Source organism: Diuraphis noxia, unplaced genomic scaffold (assembly GCF_037042655.1).
Source record: "Diuraphis noxia isolate RWA-SAM2 unplaced genomic scaffold, SU_Dnox_SAM2 contig0006, whole genome shotgun sequence".
NCBI lineage: Eukaryota > Metazoa > Arthropoda > Insecta > Hemiptera > Aphididae > Diuraphis > Diuraphis noxia.
This window is the reverse complement of record NW_028301716.1, coordinates 1,957,976-1,975,651: the sequence shown is the minus strand read 5'-3', so window position 1 is coordinate 1,975,651 and position 17,676 is coordinate 1,957,976. Positions and strand designations below refer to the sequence as shown.

At 30.8% G+C, this 17,676-nt stretch overlaps 2 protein-coding genes across 5 annotated transcripts in view; both read right to left on the bottom strand.

Moving 5' to 3' along the window:
* Positions 1-104: 104 nt before the first annotated feature.
* On the bottom strand, positions 105-2,026 carry LOC149054494 (uncharacterized). Its single transcript, XM_089229969.1, has 2 exons — positions 419-2,026; positions 105-307 (listed from the first exon to the last, which is right to left on the bottom strand). Exon 1 carries the CDS (start codon positions 1,996-1,998, stop codon positions 913-915), a length of 1,086 nt encoding a protein of 361 aa, XP_089086095.1. The 5' UTR covers positions 1,999-2,026; the 3' UTR covers positions 105-307; positions 419-912.
* A 7,746-nt stretch (positions 2,027-9,772) lies between these two features.
* LOC107169618 (uncharacterized) overlaps positions 9,773-17,676 on the bottom strand; it is a 37,441-nt gene continuing 29,537 nt past the window's right edge. For 3 of the 4 annotated variants that reach the window (XM_089229967.1, XM_015519419.2, XM_089229968.1), the window contains exons 4-8: positions 17,354-17,668; positions 16,848-17,144; positions 16,429-16,763; positions 14,984-15,167; positions 9,773-10,048 (exon numbers count right to left, since the gene is read on the bottom strand). In XM_089229967.1, coding sequence (XP_089086093.1) covers positions 9,870-10,048; positions 14,984-15,167; positions 16,429-16,763; positions 16,848-17,144; positions 17,354-17,668 — 1,310 coding nt within the window. In that variant the 3' untranslated portion in view covers positions 9,773-9,869. Of the gene's footprint in view, positions 10,049-11,179; positions 11,399-14,983; positions 15,168-16,428; positions 16,764-16,847; positions 17,145-17,353; positions 17,669-17,676 lie in introns of all 4 variants that reach the window. The other variant, XR_016192254.1, reaches the window with a different exon arrangement.

Sequence of the window (17,676 nt, the reverse complement as noted above, 5' to 3'; positions counted from 1 at the left end):
TAAGACATATTATTTTATAAACGTTATTAAAAAATTTAAAATATTATTTAATAAATTAATGTCATTAACGAAAACCTTTTTTTTTAAATTATTCATAATTAATATTTAATAGTTACTTAGAAAATATTTTTGTGATTTATTTTAATCCATACATCAACATATGGGTCTTTATATACGTGTTTTTTGGACTACGACATGTTGCAACTTTTTTTGAAGATCATTTTGGACTTCCCACTGGCCTCCTATACGACGAGTGTACGATACATAATGTCCAGGTACATAAGCTATTGCTACATATAATATATAACTGTAACATATCATTAATGAAATTCTCAATTAAAATGTTTTAATTGAATAATTACCAATAAATGGTACAGTTGATCACTTTTCTTATTAAAATAAATGTTATAATACTCACTTTGTATTATTGACTTCAACTTCCAAAGGGAAATCTGTTAACATTGTTAATGCTTCATACATGTCTGTTTCAATAAAAAGATGCCCATGCAGTTTCCTTTTAGATACAGCATTATGACCACATTCTGTGCACTCAATTGGGATCTCTTTGCAATATTGTTTTAAATCCTTTTGAAGATTTAAGAAATTATTACTAAGTTTAACAATTATTGTTGGAGACCCAAATTCTTTCACCACACAGCTGTTATTTGAACATCTTATTATTTGCGTTGCTGATGGAATATTTTTCAGTAAAACATTAATTATATGAAGAACATTGCATTCTGCGTTAATAAGTATAAATCATTAAATCCTGAATCATTGTTGAATATTGTTTTTAAAATAGTAAGACGTTTTTTGTAAATAATTGAACTTGGTCCATTTTTAGCTAATTCTTCACAAAATAGCAATAGTTCATTAGAACTTTTTTTCATATATTCTTGATAGTGTTTGCAATCAGTATATGCCATAGCAAGAATAATGCATACTGAGTCGAAAGCACAGGTATTTGACAGTAAATATTTTTTTTTTATTTATTTTAATTGGTGTTTTCATACTGCCATTGATTAATAATGTCTGATGTTTTGACCGTAAACTTTTATTTAATATTCTTTCAATTTCAGGAGTTGGATCCATGTATTTAGAACTCTTTTTTTTCATTTTGGGCAAAATTAGATCTGTATTAGGATTCTTTCCTTTTCCTCGCCAGTTCTCGATATCATCATATGAACTTTCAAATGAACTTGAATCATTTTCGTTTTTTCTACTATTGAAGTCACTTTTTTTGCAAACATTTGATTCTAAATCATTATCTTTTCTGTCGTAAGTATAATCAATATTGTCAAAAATTGATTTGTAACTGCGTGTAAGACGATTATGGTTATCAGCAGATTTTTCAGTTGTTATGGTGTCCTCTTCCATGTTCTTACTAATTTCTTCTGAATCGCCATAATCATTATCATTCAAATTGTCTTCATTGTAATCGAAAACATTATTATCAGAGTCATTGTGATCACTGTTGCCATTGGCATTACCATCACTACTTGCTCTTCTATGAATTGTATTCTGGATTTTTTCATTGTCATGTGTAAATCTTATCTGTTTACTTCTGAATAATTTGCTATGTTCATTAATACTTTGAACATGCCGAATTACGAAACGGTCAGCAGTTATGGGTTTTTCTGAAAATCTTAATACTTCATTTTTGAGTTTATTGAAATCATTCTCAACAGATGAACTAATAGCAGTAACATAAGGAGATTTAAATTTATCAATCATCACTCCAGTCCATAGGGGAAAATTATAGCAATAACGTTTCAAATCTTTCATTAATCCTGGTAAGTAGTATGCTGATTTTCTATTACCTTCAACTAAAGCATCAATATTACTTTCATTTTCTTCTTGATCAATGAAAATCTTTACTTCGTCTTGCTCATAGATTGTTATTGAATTTTCATCAAACTCCTCAATTACATTTTCCAAATCTTGAATTTCCAATTCGTCGAAGGTATTGTCGTTATCGTGTGCTGTAGAGGTTTTCATTAATGACAGTAAAAAACTAAAAACATTCTACAACATTCTGAAGAATTTGGTGTCGTGTTGCATTCATCTAGATAACCATCTGTGGGACTTAAAATAACTGTCATTAAGGATTTTAATATTTGCTTGAACATTTCCAACGTTGTTGAAGTTAATAATAATCGAAATCCACGTACATAAAGTTCTTTTAATCGTTTGTTTCTAATTCCATTAAGTATTTTTAAACGGCAAAAAAGTTTAAACATATGAGAAACGTCTATTCTTATGAAACATGTGGGTATATCACAGTTTGAACCGTTCAGGTTTAAAAAACATTTTTTTACGTAAGTCCTAAGATCACATGAACAAAATGATTTGCACATGGCTCCAAGAAGAGCTTTTGAATAATCTAAAACTGCCTCGTTTGGTGGATTCGCTCCAGATTTGATCCACATATCTAGCCAAAAAGATATTACAGTTGTAGAATGCCTTTCAGATATCATCTGACTCACAGGAAAATGTCCAAACCCTTGACTAACAACCGCTTCATATAAAAATATATCTCCAGATATAAGGTTTAAACTGGTGCGCTTTAATTTCTTAACCAGACTTCCAGTAGCATCAACTGACAGTCTACAATATTCCTTATTCAAGAGGATCACATCCTATATTGTAAATGTTTCCAGCTAACGATGTATGTTTTAATTCAACCAATGATTCTCAAACATTTTTTTGGGGAATTTTAAGTAAATTGTCGGTATAATTTTGCTTAGCCTTGCTTAAAACATTATTTGTATATCAATTAGGTGGTGAAATGCAATCAAACTCCATATCTTTGGTATTTTTTCTTCTCCAATTTGCGGGTATGTCTGTGGCCAACTCCTCGCCTATTTTCAATCTTTTTGAACCCATAAGAGGTCTTTTTGAAAAATGATTACGCTCTTCCCTTCGAGTATCTTTTGTTAAAATATGTACTTCTAAAGGCTCAAGATTTTCAGGTTTCTTATAGCACCATCCAAATAAATCCTCATTGCAGTCCTTATATTTGGCTTGGAATTTTATAAAATATTTTGCATTATTAATATCCATACTAACTTTTGCCCTCTTATAGATATAATTGCAAGGTAGCTTATGTTTTTTAATAAAAGCGTAATTTATAACATCTGCCCAGGCATATTGCTTTAATATACTATAAGATCTTGATGTTTCTTTTTTTTTGTATCGCGTAGTACATGGTATTATACTAGAGTATTTGGAGTATTTGTCATAAGGAATAGTAAAATAAAAATCAATCCTATTCCCTTCTGATTCTGTATCTGAATAATTCGATGATTCAGAATCCTTGTTGTGAATTACAGTAGGAAGTGAGTTTTGGATACCATATAAATCACGAAGCCGATTTTTCCATCCGTAACGGTTTTGATAGACACATATGTAAAGACTATTTGGAGTTATTTTATTTTGAATATCAAATGATAATTCAGTCCATATTTTATCAGAAACAGGTTTTAATTTTTGTCCTATAAAAATCAGATGGTTCTTCTTAGAGAGAGCGTCAAAATCAATTTCAGGATTAATTGCTGGTTTTCTACCTCGTTTTTTATTATTCTATATAAAAAAAAATATAAATTTACAAATGATATAATGCTATTAAACATGAAATTTTTCATTTTTTTATCATGATATAGAGTTTTAATTTACATGAATATTCAAAACATACATGATTACGAACATTGGTTATTTGATCAATCTCTAAAGAAATATTGGCTCCTAAAGAATTTAATTTTACTAATACCTATAATAAAATATGTTTTATTATTTTTATTGTTTGCTGCATAATAGGTTACAATTGGGTCACTGTAATGGATGGTATTAAATTTGAATTCAATGATATAAAATCATTGTAAACGAAAAACGATTCTGAACGGAGACGGTTTATCTATCTAGGATACATTATAGATTATTAAAAATGTTCAAATCTTAGATATAAAAGGAAAAAATTTTATGAATTTCTATCTAAGATAATTTGAAAAATGCCGTAATTTCAACGTATGTTGTCGAAATTCAAACTTTGAATGCTTGTAAAAAAAATTATAACTATGAATTTCTTTTATTTTTCAACTGCTATTGTAAAAATGTGTTAGGAACCTTGTGTTAAGTTTTCAAGCTTTTCTACCCAACAAATAAATCGATATTTATATAAAAAAAACTAAAAAAGTTGAAAAATTAAAATGTCAGTAAACAGCTCAAAACAAATCTAAATATTTTGAAAATTTTATCAAATATAGAAAATGTCTATATAAAATTCAATGAAAATTTCAAGTATCTGCGTACATTTCTTTTAGAGTTACACCAAAATAAGGAAATCGCTAAATGTGAAATCCAGTGAAAATCCAATGTTGTAAAAATTTAAATTTCAAATCCTCATAAAAATTTCATTTGAACTTCCGGTGGACTTTTTATTTGTGATGATGATTGACAAACTTGAAAGGAATCTTGTATTAAATTTTCAAATCTTAGATTTAAAAAGAAATTTTTTTATGAATTTCTAGCTTAAAATAATTTGTGAATTTTTTTGATTTTTACGTATTTTGTCAAAATTCAAACTGAATGCTTATAAAAAGAAATTGTGGCTATATATTTCTTTTATTTTTCAACTGCTATTGTAACAATATGTTAAGAACCTTATATTAAATTTTCTAGATTTTCTGCATATCAAATAAATGTTTATCGATATTAATTTAAAAAAAAAACTAATAATGATCAAAAATTTCAAATACCTATGAATAGTTCAACTTAAGTTGAAAATTTTTGAAAATTGTATGGTGGATAGAATATACTTATATAAACATTCGGTGAAAATTGCATGTATCTATGGTCATTTGTTTTAAAGTTACATTAAAAACCAAAATCGATTTTGTCGAAAACTGTTTGTGCGTAAAATTTCTCGTTTTCCCCTTAATTTTTAGTTTGTTTTTCTCGATTATTTAGAAAAGTATTAAGAATTTTTTACTTTTGACCGGGGGGCCCCCCCCCCAAAGTACCAACTAGATTCACTTTCTGATCGAACGAGGTACTGAAGTAAAAAATCGAAGCATTTTTACTGCCCCAAAAACGTGATGACTAGGGATGAGAACTTATAGGAGCTAAAATAGACATAATATGCAAGGAGAAATTATGGTATATGCATCAAAATTTGAAAATATGCAAAAAATATATTATAATATGCAATTTTTTTTATAAATAAAAAAACATGTTTACAATAAATTAATATAAATAATATTTCGTTAAATTTGATTCTATTAAAATATAAATAATTTTTAATTGAGTGATAAAAAAAATAATACTAGGTATAAAAGATATGGTATATATAAGGTATGAGATAATAAATGATTGGTAGGTGTATTGATTATATATTGATTGTCAGGTTATTTAATCTAAAAAAATAAAAATACAATTTTTAACCTAACCTAATCTAACCTGTAAATCTGTGCATTGAACCACCAAAGTTTTTTAATATGTTCGACATCCAATCTCCGACGATTATCCGAAAGAATATTTTTGTTATATGTATAATGTTATTGGTTATTGACTACAAACTTATAAAATTCAATAAAATAATAAATAATTTTAATAAATATGCATTTTTATGCACAAAAAAACATCAGTATGCAACTTTTAAGAAAACTACCAATATATGCAAAAATATGCAAAATTTAAATACCAAATTTAAATTCATTAGGTTATAGAACAGATTTTTAGCTCACCTAGCTATGAATAGGAGATATAGAAAAAAATATGCAAATCCTATGACTTCTCATCTCTAGTGATGACAGACAGAAAAAAAAATAAAAACACACATCATGGTAAAATCAATATATTCATCGCTCCGCTCAGAATCTAAAATCATAAATAAAATACCGAATTTAATAAAAATTGTGCATTTATTAAAAAAATTTAAAATAATTCTATAATTCATTTATTAAAATAATATCTAACCTCGTCAAAATTAAACTTCAAACAATTACATAAAAATACGTGTCTATGTACCTATTTTCGATAATTTTAAACTACAATAAAAGAATAAGTTGTAAATTATAATGAACCTTGTATTAAATGTTTAAGCTTTATAACCGAGCATATCATTTTATTGACACATAGTTACTAGGTATATAAACAAATAATTTTATAAAAATACTTGTTATATTATTATAAGAAAAAAACTTTTAAAAAAATCGAATATATCAATCATTTAAAATACCTGTTTGGACTGCCAGCTATTCACTCAGCATTTGGCTGGGCAGCCACTAGAATAAAGGAAAATGGTGTTCGACTTTGGACGGGATAGGTGACCAATAAATATAAATAATAGCACGTCGTATATAAATGACAATAATATATTATAAGGCACGAAAAATGTGCATATGTTGGCCAGGAAAACGTCTTTTCCCGGGCGCAACTCAAAATAATAATAAACAATAAATATCAAATAATGATAGGGCAATAACGACAATTTACAATAATAATGATGATTTGATTACCGGTCGGCACATGCGCCGCGGTGGAGTGGTGTATCGGCGGCGGCGACTGGAACAGCTGTTGCGATGGTGCGGTGACACGCAGGTGAACGGGGAGCGGTGGCTGTTGGCGGCGGCGAATGACCGATTACGTGATGTGCAACTTACGTAATCACGGCACTGAAATAGCGTCGCACGACGGATACACACACAATAATAATAATGCCGGGGAACGATGTACCGGGTACGAATTATAGCCCGTCGGAATCAGACGACTGTGATGTACCGGCACGAATAAATAAATAATAATATGTGCGCGAATATCGGCGGCACCCACGCGACGGCGAGTAACGGTCGCGCAACGGACAACCGGTCGACGAAAATCGGTACGACGTCGAGAACGACGACAACGGCGTCGAACGGCGCGACAGCGAAATAACACAAATCGCGGAACAATATAATTACGACCAAGTGCGGATAAGTCGCACCCACGAGGTTGTCGCAAAACGGCACCGAATAACGGCCGGACGCGATACACGCACGGTCCGCTCAAGTCGAGCGTACGAAAAAGACAAGTTTTAGTCGCCGGCGGCGACTTGGCCGAAGCCCGGTGTCCGCGGGCCGCGCGACGCGCTGTCTCGCGGACCGGTTGCCGAATGTTGCGCTGGAAGCGGCGGGAAGTTCAAACAATACCTATTTAAGTGATTGATATAAGAAAGTACCAATCTTAATTGAATACATTTATTTTAAGCACTTTATAACTTCTCCAAATAAATACGATGAATTATTAAAAAAATTAATATTCTCGGTTAATTTAAGCAGTATAAAAATATTATATTAATGTATAATATTATGTAAATAAATTGTATTAAATTTTTCTTTTTTCATTGATCTTGACAATTTTTTATATATATTTTACAATTCGTGTGATTAAATATGGCAGTTTGTGAACCTAGGCTTGACACAAAGCACCTAAAATATTTTGGTAACAATTAATTTAGGCGTACCTACAAGTGCTACAACAAGATTGAAATATTTTCAGCATAAATGAATGTAAAAATAATTTAAAAATAATAAACTAACCTGACTGATGTTTAAGAAAATTAGTGAACAAGTGAAAGTTAAATAGACATAAACTTAAACTAATATTTGTAATGAAAATTAATTTATTTGGAGGTCCCTTTAGTAGTTTCATACAATAATACCTTTTACCTACCTACTTTTTATTATTTAATACTTTGATATTTAATTTTAATTAATATCCCACATCGTTTCAAGGTTACAATTTATAACAGTTTGAAGTTGGATATTTTTCCACAAAGCTCTATAGTTGACCATGCCTTTAATACATTTTGTTTTATTTTAAAAGTACGTTTTTTTATTACCTACACTGGAATTTGATGGAAAAATCATATATATATATAGTTAAGTATATTTATTTTTACATATTAGTGTTTGCATATTCCTATTTCCGATTATTCATGATCAGTATCAAAATTAATTTCGAAAAAGAAAGACTACCTGGCCATGAATTGCATTTGTTCCAACGACAGTGACATTGTATTATTATAATTGACGAACTTTAAAAGACAATAACTTGAAACGAAATCTGAATGAATACTTCTGATTGCACCATCGTTTTTTGATATTTCAAATGCTTTCAATTACTTTTTGACATTTGTATTTTAAATACTTTGAAAATATCTGTTATTTGTATTTTATTCCAGAATACTAATTATCAACTTATTTATCATCGGTATTTCATGGATTAGTATTTTTGTGCCGAATATTACGATTTAAAAAAATATTAGTAATATTATGTTTTATTTTAAATCTTAGGTCTTCATTGACCTATGAGTGTATCAAAGTCCACAAATTGACCGACTTGCCTTAGGGCAAACACGTGGTGCAGCATGTGGGTCACGAGTGAAGAGTTCCCCTCGCTCATAACGATTTTTATCTTCAAAATTTTGACGGAAACAATTTTTGTGTTCAAAATTTTGACATTCAAGGTTCTGAATGTTCAAGATATTGACATAATATTATATTCAAGATTTTAACGTACAATATAATGACGTTCAATTGTTTGTTGTTCAATGTTTTGAAGGTCTCCCAAAAAATTATATGAATTTTGTATGTCAAATGTCCACGTTCCAATATTTTAACTTTTAGAGAGGTCATGTATTCGCCTTAAAGACAACAAGATAGCTGATCATCCGCAAAAGTTGTAACTGTACTGATAATATGATCTATTATTAAGTCTAGTAAATGAAAACTTAAAAATTAAAATTATCAAGTAAATTTGGTAGATAACATCAAAATATTATTTAGGTATTTTTAAACTAGGCACCGATGGACAATCTATAGTACAAACTATTCGGTAGGTAGTGACATCACTACTTAAATGCATCCATGGACCAAATATCTTAAAATAATATATTATGCCAATAGTAAAATATCTCAAAAACCATTTTTTTTCTTTTCTTTTTTTTTTGCGGGACGGAGATGTGTAGCGTCCCAGCATACAGGAGGACAAACGACTGGTGTTGAGGTAGATGTATTGAGTGTAATAAGTATAACAACTTAATTTGTGATTAATTATTAGATATCTATTTGATTACTATGTAAATAAAACACTTTTTACTGCACAAATGATTTAGTTGCATAATATTCTAAGTCCGAATAATTAAATTGGACTGGTGTCTGGCGTGAAGGTGCTTGTTCTGACTCTGGTGACTCACGTCTGAATTGGGTCTAATCGGGGCTCTCCTATATAGTCCAGATAGTCCTACTCCCTGTGTTTCCTCTTCTATCGATAAGATAAGTAGGTATGTGTCCATGGCCGAGTCGCGCAAAAGCGTACGCGTGTAATTTTATGATATCGCAGCTTCCCACGCTCGTGCGACCGGTCGGTCCACATCCTGGTTATTCGCGACACGTAATCTCAATAACCAGATGACATAACTCCTCTCTTTAGATGTGCCCGTCTATACTACGATTTCATATTTAGCATTTCGGAGAATTAAAGTTAACGAATCCGATACTACGATTTCATCTCGGGTTTCATATTTAATATTTCGTATAATTTTACGATACCGAATTTCCGAGAAGTCTAGGAGTTCGGCATTCGACACAGATATTGAGGTCCTACACTAACATAGCTGGTTGGCGAAATCGTACGCCCCGAGGACACTTACGTACACTTACGTGTATATTCGGTTTTATGTGTTTTAGCGGGACGTCAGTACATACCAGATGAAACAGTAAATAAAATGTTCGTCTACACCTCAAACTCATTTATTTATGTTATGAAAACTAAGGAACATATATTTTAGTGGACAAATTATATTCTTACAATAAATCAAAACAAACAAACATTTAATTTTCAAAATATCTAATAAGTTGACTTTCTAATTGGTAAACATTAACTTTTGATAAGAGCTGCAGTGAGTGTTTATCGTTCATGTAGAACTGGCCAAGTGTATTGATAAATTCATATGTTACTGATACAGAAACTAATTCTCTGTAACCATCTTCGTCTACATCCATCACATTCACTGGAAACAATAAAAATAGATTAGACTATTAATATAATTTATATTATGTATGATTTAAAAAAACAATTTGCTAAATAATTGATATTAATCCATACAAATGATAAGAAAAAATGTTATCTATTATTAGTAAAAAAAATTAGATATGTTTATAAATTTATAGAACTTAGAACAAAAATTTAACAATACAAAATGAGTGTTACATTTGTATTACTCTATAGGTTAAACATAGTGTATTATAAATTATCATTCGAGTTACATAATGTTTAAGAGATAAAATGAAATAACCAAGATTTATTTTGTAATTTAACCGATATACATGTTAAAAATTTACTTTGGCAACTTCAATGCTCCAAATTTATATATTTTAGACAAAAACTTCTAGATTTTAAAATAAAGCTATCCACATTGTAGTGCATTTAACGATGACTCAAACTTGGAGCCAGCATGTTCTTACGCTGTAAAGTTGATTAAAAAAAAAAAATTCTTAGAAAATGTGTTTTTAATTAATTCCTCTATTGTTGATTATATGTAATATGTTTGACAGATTTTTTGAACATAAATATACAAAACCTACCAAATATTATAAGATAATGATAATAAATGTGTAATGCTTGTTTAGCATCTATCAATTAATAATATTAACTGTTCGGAACACCGATAAGATAATATGATATGATACGGCCATCGTCCTTCGATACAAACGATTTGAGTGGTAGTATACAAAAGTCCGCGACAATCAACGGTCGACAAAATCAATAATGTTTTAATTTATACTCTTAAATAAAACAGTATTATAATAATAACTATAAGTAACAGTTAAGTGTAGTATTTATTATAAATTTTGTTGTAATGTTATAAGCTAATAAATAAATAGTAAAAAAAAATTAATAATAAATTTAAAAAGTGAACGTACGAAATTAAACGAAAACATATACCTCATTTCCCGTTCCAAAATTTAAACATTAACAATGTGCGATTCTAGTTGAGCATATACCTACCTATCAATGAATAATAATAATAATAAACAAGCTCGTTTAGCATGTATCAATTAATATTAATAACAATGTGTTATTTAATTGAACATATACATAGTAATGAATAATAACAACAAACAGCTCATCAGCCGATTACCTGGAGAGCTGATGTCTGTTAACGGCTTCAAACCGAATGCTACCGCCTTGGAATTCACATATTTGCACAATAAAAACTACCATATTGTAAAACTAAAATATGTGACAATCCCAAGAACGTATGACTAACAAGTCACCAGCTCAAAACTAATAATTCAATGGGCACAACACGCAAATCACCAGACGAAACTTGCATATTTCTGCAAGTATGTTGTACGCCCTGAAGTGGGGAAAAATATTAATGACATGAATTAATGATTTTATGACTGAACGATACTTACAGAAGTTTTAAAAGAGACACACTATAATACAGTGACAAATATGCAGCGTGTGGCTAAAAATCGAAATTAATAACTACACACAATGAAAAAGAACTACATAAAAACATGATTTTTTCGGGAACTGTCAAAATCTATTGCTCGACCGACAGCCAGAAGAAAAGTACCGAAGTTTTTTGTGGTTAAGATCCACACACTAACTAAAAATAAGATACTGTTTATCAACAAATATTCACAGCCCTTTTTATCACAAAACATAACGGCTGGATCATAGACCTTATACTCATAGACGGAGCATCACATGTTGGCGGGGTTGGGTGGTGCGATCACAGCTATCCTTTTAGTAGTGTTGTCATTTCTGACGACATAAAATATGATTATTTATTTTTTTTTTTATAATAATGTTATAACATATTTATTAGGGCTAGGAACTATCATAGACCTTATACTCAGTATATATATTATTATCATACAATACATTTTTAAAACATACACAACTTGGAATTCTGCTGCACGTGTTCGTAGGTCACCGAGTCCTGTTGAGCAGCACAGCCTTGCAAGACTTCAAGAGCTACACCCTTACTCCGTTTATTACATAGTATAAGGTATATGGGCTGGATACACTTACCGGGCAGCTATCACGCTGCAGTGATAACTGTGTCAGACACGGGGATAACGTATAACCAAATCCACTATCACATCAACACATCATAATCAAAATGAACTACACTGGAGCAAAAAGTCTAGAATTCAAATTAAATTCACTAACGCAACATATTCCTTCCTTTTGAAGGAGTTACCGTAGTAACTTTAGTACCTTTATACACATGGATATTGACCTAACAACGGAATAAGCACTCCAAACACATATCTAAAACCATAAGAACCGCTTTGTAATCAACTAACTTCCAAACAATGATACAATTAAAATACCTTATAACTCGGCCCTCATTATAGTACTAATAAGAATTATACAATAATAAAAGTAATACACACAAAAAAAATAAATAATAGCTTTATCATTTTTACAACAAAAACAAGCAGAAAAATGTCCCTAATCTTCATCTTTCGTGGACGGCAGCAAAGACAATTGTATTACTGGACGTCTGAATTCGGAACTCGCAGCATTTCGCACGGTTACTGCCCTCACATAACCATCAGCTCCAGGTTAAATAGCTGTTACACGATCCATTTTAGTGGAGGAATACCATCATCGCGCAAAACTTCTAAATCACCGACTGAGAATTTGCGATTCACATTTGTCCTAACTTTTCTCTGCAATTACGGCAAATACTCCACTGACCAACGCATCCAGAACACTTGAACTTGTTTTCGTTTAAGTTGATATCGCCTTTACACGGGGAGGTGGAGACACTGAACTCGGAGCAAACACAGGTGCAAGTAAAAGTGGTGGAATGGACATTGACCAAGAGTCAAGAAACAAGTGTGGACCCTCAAGTCCGGGTAACGCAGCGGAACCAAAGAAAAAAGCCTTAGAGGCGAGTAATATTGCTAAGACGGTCATTGGTCACCTTGGATGGATATTACTCTGGCAACGCCTCAGATAGGGAACAAAGTCCATGATTGGTGTCTGACAAACTGCACCGACAGCGATCACAACGTGCTATAACTTATAATGTCAGAATAAGTTCTGCAAGACCACCAAGGTCAATGGAACACAGGTTCAATGTAAAGAAGGCTAACTGGGTAAAGTTCACCCATAGTTTAAGCAGTCTCAGAATTGAAATAGACAGGTCCACAGTGGATCGTTATGGTAGCACGATTATCCAAAAAGCGGCGTTGGAGTCCATACCACAAATAAACAATGAGAGGCGTAGAGTAGGAAAGCAACCTTGGTGGACAGCTGAACTTCCTACGCTAAAAAGAGAATTCGATAAGAAAAGAAGACTAGGTTTACATATAATAAATCGACCGTTATAAAATCAGGCGCGTAATAATTACCTAAGCAAAATCAGATCCGCAAAAATGACTGCATGGCGGTCTTTTACAGGCGACATCAATGTGAATACATGGAATAAAGCCTTCAAATGTGCGAAAAATGGCACACGGACAAAAAGAATACCCGTCACCATTGTCCGTGTACATGTTACGAATACACAAACGATTGATGAAACAGCTGAATTATTTCTAGAGTCTTTTTTCTCAAGGGATGCGACTAGAAATGAGTACATTATACAAAGACCGTAAACGAGTATCAAGGTGAAATCGATTTTGAAAGAGTAAAGGCGGCGATATGGAGAATACGCCCAGGGAAAGCTCTAGGAGTAGATGGTATTACTGCAGGGATGCTGCGGAAAGCATGGTCAGTATTATATGAGGATATTATATACCTCTTTAGAATGTGCATTGAAAACGCCAAATTCCCGTTGACATGGAAAAGTGCTAACCTAGTGATCATACCCAAGCAAGGAAAGAAGGACGAAACAAGTCCAAAGGCATACAGGCCGGTTAGTCTTCTGCCCACCTTGGCAAAAGCGCTTGCGACAATAATCATACAGGACTTAGAAACCGAGACGAACCTAAATGGCTTCAGGCAACAACATAGTTTCGTGCCCGGGAGGTCAACAACCACAGCCATGAGAGCGCTGTATGACTGGACCAATGGTAGCAACAGCCGGCACGTTTTTGGGGGTGTTCCTGGATATCACCCGAGCATTTGATAACATTGGTTGGTTTCCGGTGCTCTCTAGGCTAGAAGCGCTGGGCGCCACGATAAGAACAGTAAGAATAGCAAAATGTTATTTGGAAAATCATGTGTTATATTTTGTATAAAAAAGTATATAACAACTTTGTAAAAATAATAACTTACTTTTTCTTAATAACACAATGTGTATTAAAGAAACATGGCATACAAAAGAATTTGTTACAACCCAAACATTTTGTTCTGAATTGCCTAGTGTTACGTACCAATAAAATATGTACGAGATTGTGATATAAGTATTAACTATGACTAAAACTAATAAGCCATTAATATCAAAAGAAAGCATCCTATTCTACAATAGGAACGTGGTGATATAAAATTGATTAAATTATAAAACTGTTTTCACACGGGTCTACAGTCATTTCTGAGAAGAGACGAAGAAAGGATACGAAACGTTCAGCATATTAAGTTGAATCACAAGACCGAATGTTAACATGTAATAGGAAAGTCACCACCACTCCTAAGGACCAAATCATATATAAGAGAGACGGGGACAAGAGCTCGTCAGACGGTTTTTAAAATGTGAGCCAATTTTATAACAATACAAAGCCAAACAGATGTTTATAATTCTAAGCAAAATATGTTAATACACAAAAATTAATTGCATTAGATTTGTGATAATGGGTCTTATAAACAATTTCAAGTAGCCTTCGTTAAAGAATCTTTATTTATTTTCTAAAATTCAATGAGTATTTTGACTATAATTTTGAGTGTACTAAAAAATGTATGGTTGTTATTGTCACATTAAAAACTTGGGTTTTACATTTATGTGAAGACGAAATAGCTAACCAAGAACAATACTTACATGAATATTTTTGATATTCTAGTCTAGGCTGACAGTTTGATACATTTTCACAAACTTGTAAAATTTTGTTTGAACTTATGTTCTTAATGTGGAAATCTTCAGGTCTGGATGAATTATATGTAATTACTATAACTTGTTCTAGAATGTACTCAACTTTTTCGATGTTAGTGAGCTTAATTTTATTCTAAAAAACATGATAAAAAAAAATTTTGTTTCATTAATTCTATTCTTTAATTATAAATTCAGGTCGTAGCCCTTTTTGTAGATTTTTATTTGAAACTAGTTACAGAAATGTTTAAATTGTACCTAACTTGAATATTGAGTTACATACTAGCAATATAACTCGCAAAACACGCATATTCTACAATTGAAATAAATGCAAAAGTATTTAGTTTGTAAATAGTATGTTTTGATTAAGCAATCATCATATATATTATGTGGTGATACATTTTCGTGTTGTTTGTGAACTGTAATAGTTTCGTTATTTCAAAATACTAAGAGCCAATGTAAAAATTCAACAATCCGACAAAGACGTTTCTATCATATTATATATAATATATATTTCTGCAAAATTAATAAGAATGTATAGTTTTATTTTAAAATAGAAATATAGCTTATATAAACGATTACTTTGTTTTAACTATCACTTAATCTGAATCTTAATTAACATTAAAAAATGCCTCAATCTTACTCATTAAGAGTTTGAACACCAAACTTAAAATAAGCCAAAACAAAGGACCCATTGTTGAAGAAATCGACAAACAAAAAAAACTATTTTGAACCGATTAAAAACCTAACATTACATCGACTTCTTAGAATAATCTGAATTAAATTTTATAAAAGTATTTCGCTCTGCTTATTTTGAAGGTTTGGGAAGTATTAAGTAGTCATATCTTATAAATTTTTATTAAAAAAAGAAATGTTGAAATGATTACCCAATATTGTCAATCGAAATTGGACTTCTTAAATTTAATTACAATTTCATAAAACAAATCCCACACAAAGTAAAATCTAAGATTATTAGATCTAAATTATGAAATTAATATGTGCTGTTTTCAATATTCTAAAACATTTAATATTTGATATTCTATTCACTAAAAACATCTCACAATATTAACTACATTATTTTTTTGTTTTAGCTTGTTTTCTGAGATTCTGTAAAAAATTCCGGCCACTGAGAAATCACTATTGGGCGTCACCCAAATCTCGTCCGTTCTCACACATTTCCACTACCAAACCTTACATTTTTCTGGCCACCACCGCGTTGCAAGTGGGGATATTTTGAGCGTCGAATAGGTATTAGAGTGGGAGAAAAATGTGTACGATAACGCGGAGGTCGTTCATTTGGATGCGCCAAGGAGTAGCACGGTCTCGGTGGCTGGAGTATAGCAATTAAAAATGATAATTTGTTATAATTAATATTATAAATAGAAGTAAAAACTTACCTCAATTGTTTGAGTATCCCAAGACCAAATTTTGATAACAAATCCAGATATATTGTCGCGGAATTCAAAAGTTACTGGCTTCATTACATAAGATCGATCAAATTGTTTAGACCAAATAATTTTTTTAGTCCTATTAATCACATACAAAACTGTCATACAATCAGTAGAACAATTGTAATGGCTATTATTGATTTTAAGATAATAAGGCCCAAGCATTAAAAAATATTGATTTTCTTCAATTTGATCGTGTTCTTGTTTGGTTTGGTGAACAGAATCTGGTATCCAATCACCAGAACAATTTAACATAGTTTTAATAGGAATTGTTTCTAGAGTGTCTAAATATGTATAAATTATAATAAATCAATTTTAATAAAAATAATATGTTTTGAAGATATACTTTAGTGTTTAAATCTACATACCTACAACATTATTTTTACGACAAAAATAAACTAAAGACATATCATATTTTAAAATTAGATCAGTCATCTTAGTACAATTATCATTACTAATACTCCTCATTAATTTGTTTCCACTTTTGCCAGATAATATATCTAATGTAGGTATATTATTTTCATGGTGCACAAAGGCCATTTCATTAACACCATCAGAATTGCAATCGGGTATAATGATAGGAAACTCCATGTACACTAAATCGTTTTTGTTATTTAATTTAGTAGTGTTTAACTCTGATCGAATTTTCTTCCATACAAGTTCACCTATAGAACAAAGTAATATAAATATATTTTTTAAACATCATTTAAATTAACAAAATTACTTTACAAATAACAATAATTAAAAAATAACATATACACAAACAGAAATCACATAGGTTTCAATTCCTACATTTACAATAAAATAACAAGAAATGTGTATGTTGTAAAATTCATAAAACATTTGAATATTAATATTCCAAATTAAGAAGTACCTTTATGTTTATTGCTGGATATAACAGCTAATATATTTTTATTTGAAGCTCCTACTATACAATATACATCTTCATTTTCTTTGGACTGATTATTTAGTAATGTACAATCAATAGTATCAGGTAGTGAATCTAATCGTTTACGCCACATTTCTTTACCAGTAATTGTATCAATTTGCAAAAGACCACCACCAATAGATGGTAAACGTTCTGTTCGAGGTGGTACATTTGGACTGTTAAGAATTGATCCTCTAACTATAAACAACAATTTTTTAAGTTTCTGGTTTAACTCAATCATACTCGGCTTGCCTTTTAACTCTGTTGAT

What these genes read in the sequence shown, in the direction of transcription:
- LOC149054494 (XM_089229969.1), bottom strand. Translation starts at nt 1,998, where the DNA reads ATGAAAACCTCTACAGCACACGATAACGACAATACCTTCGACGAATTG.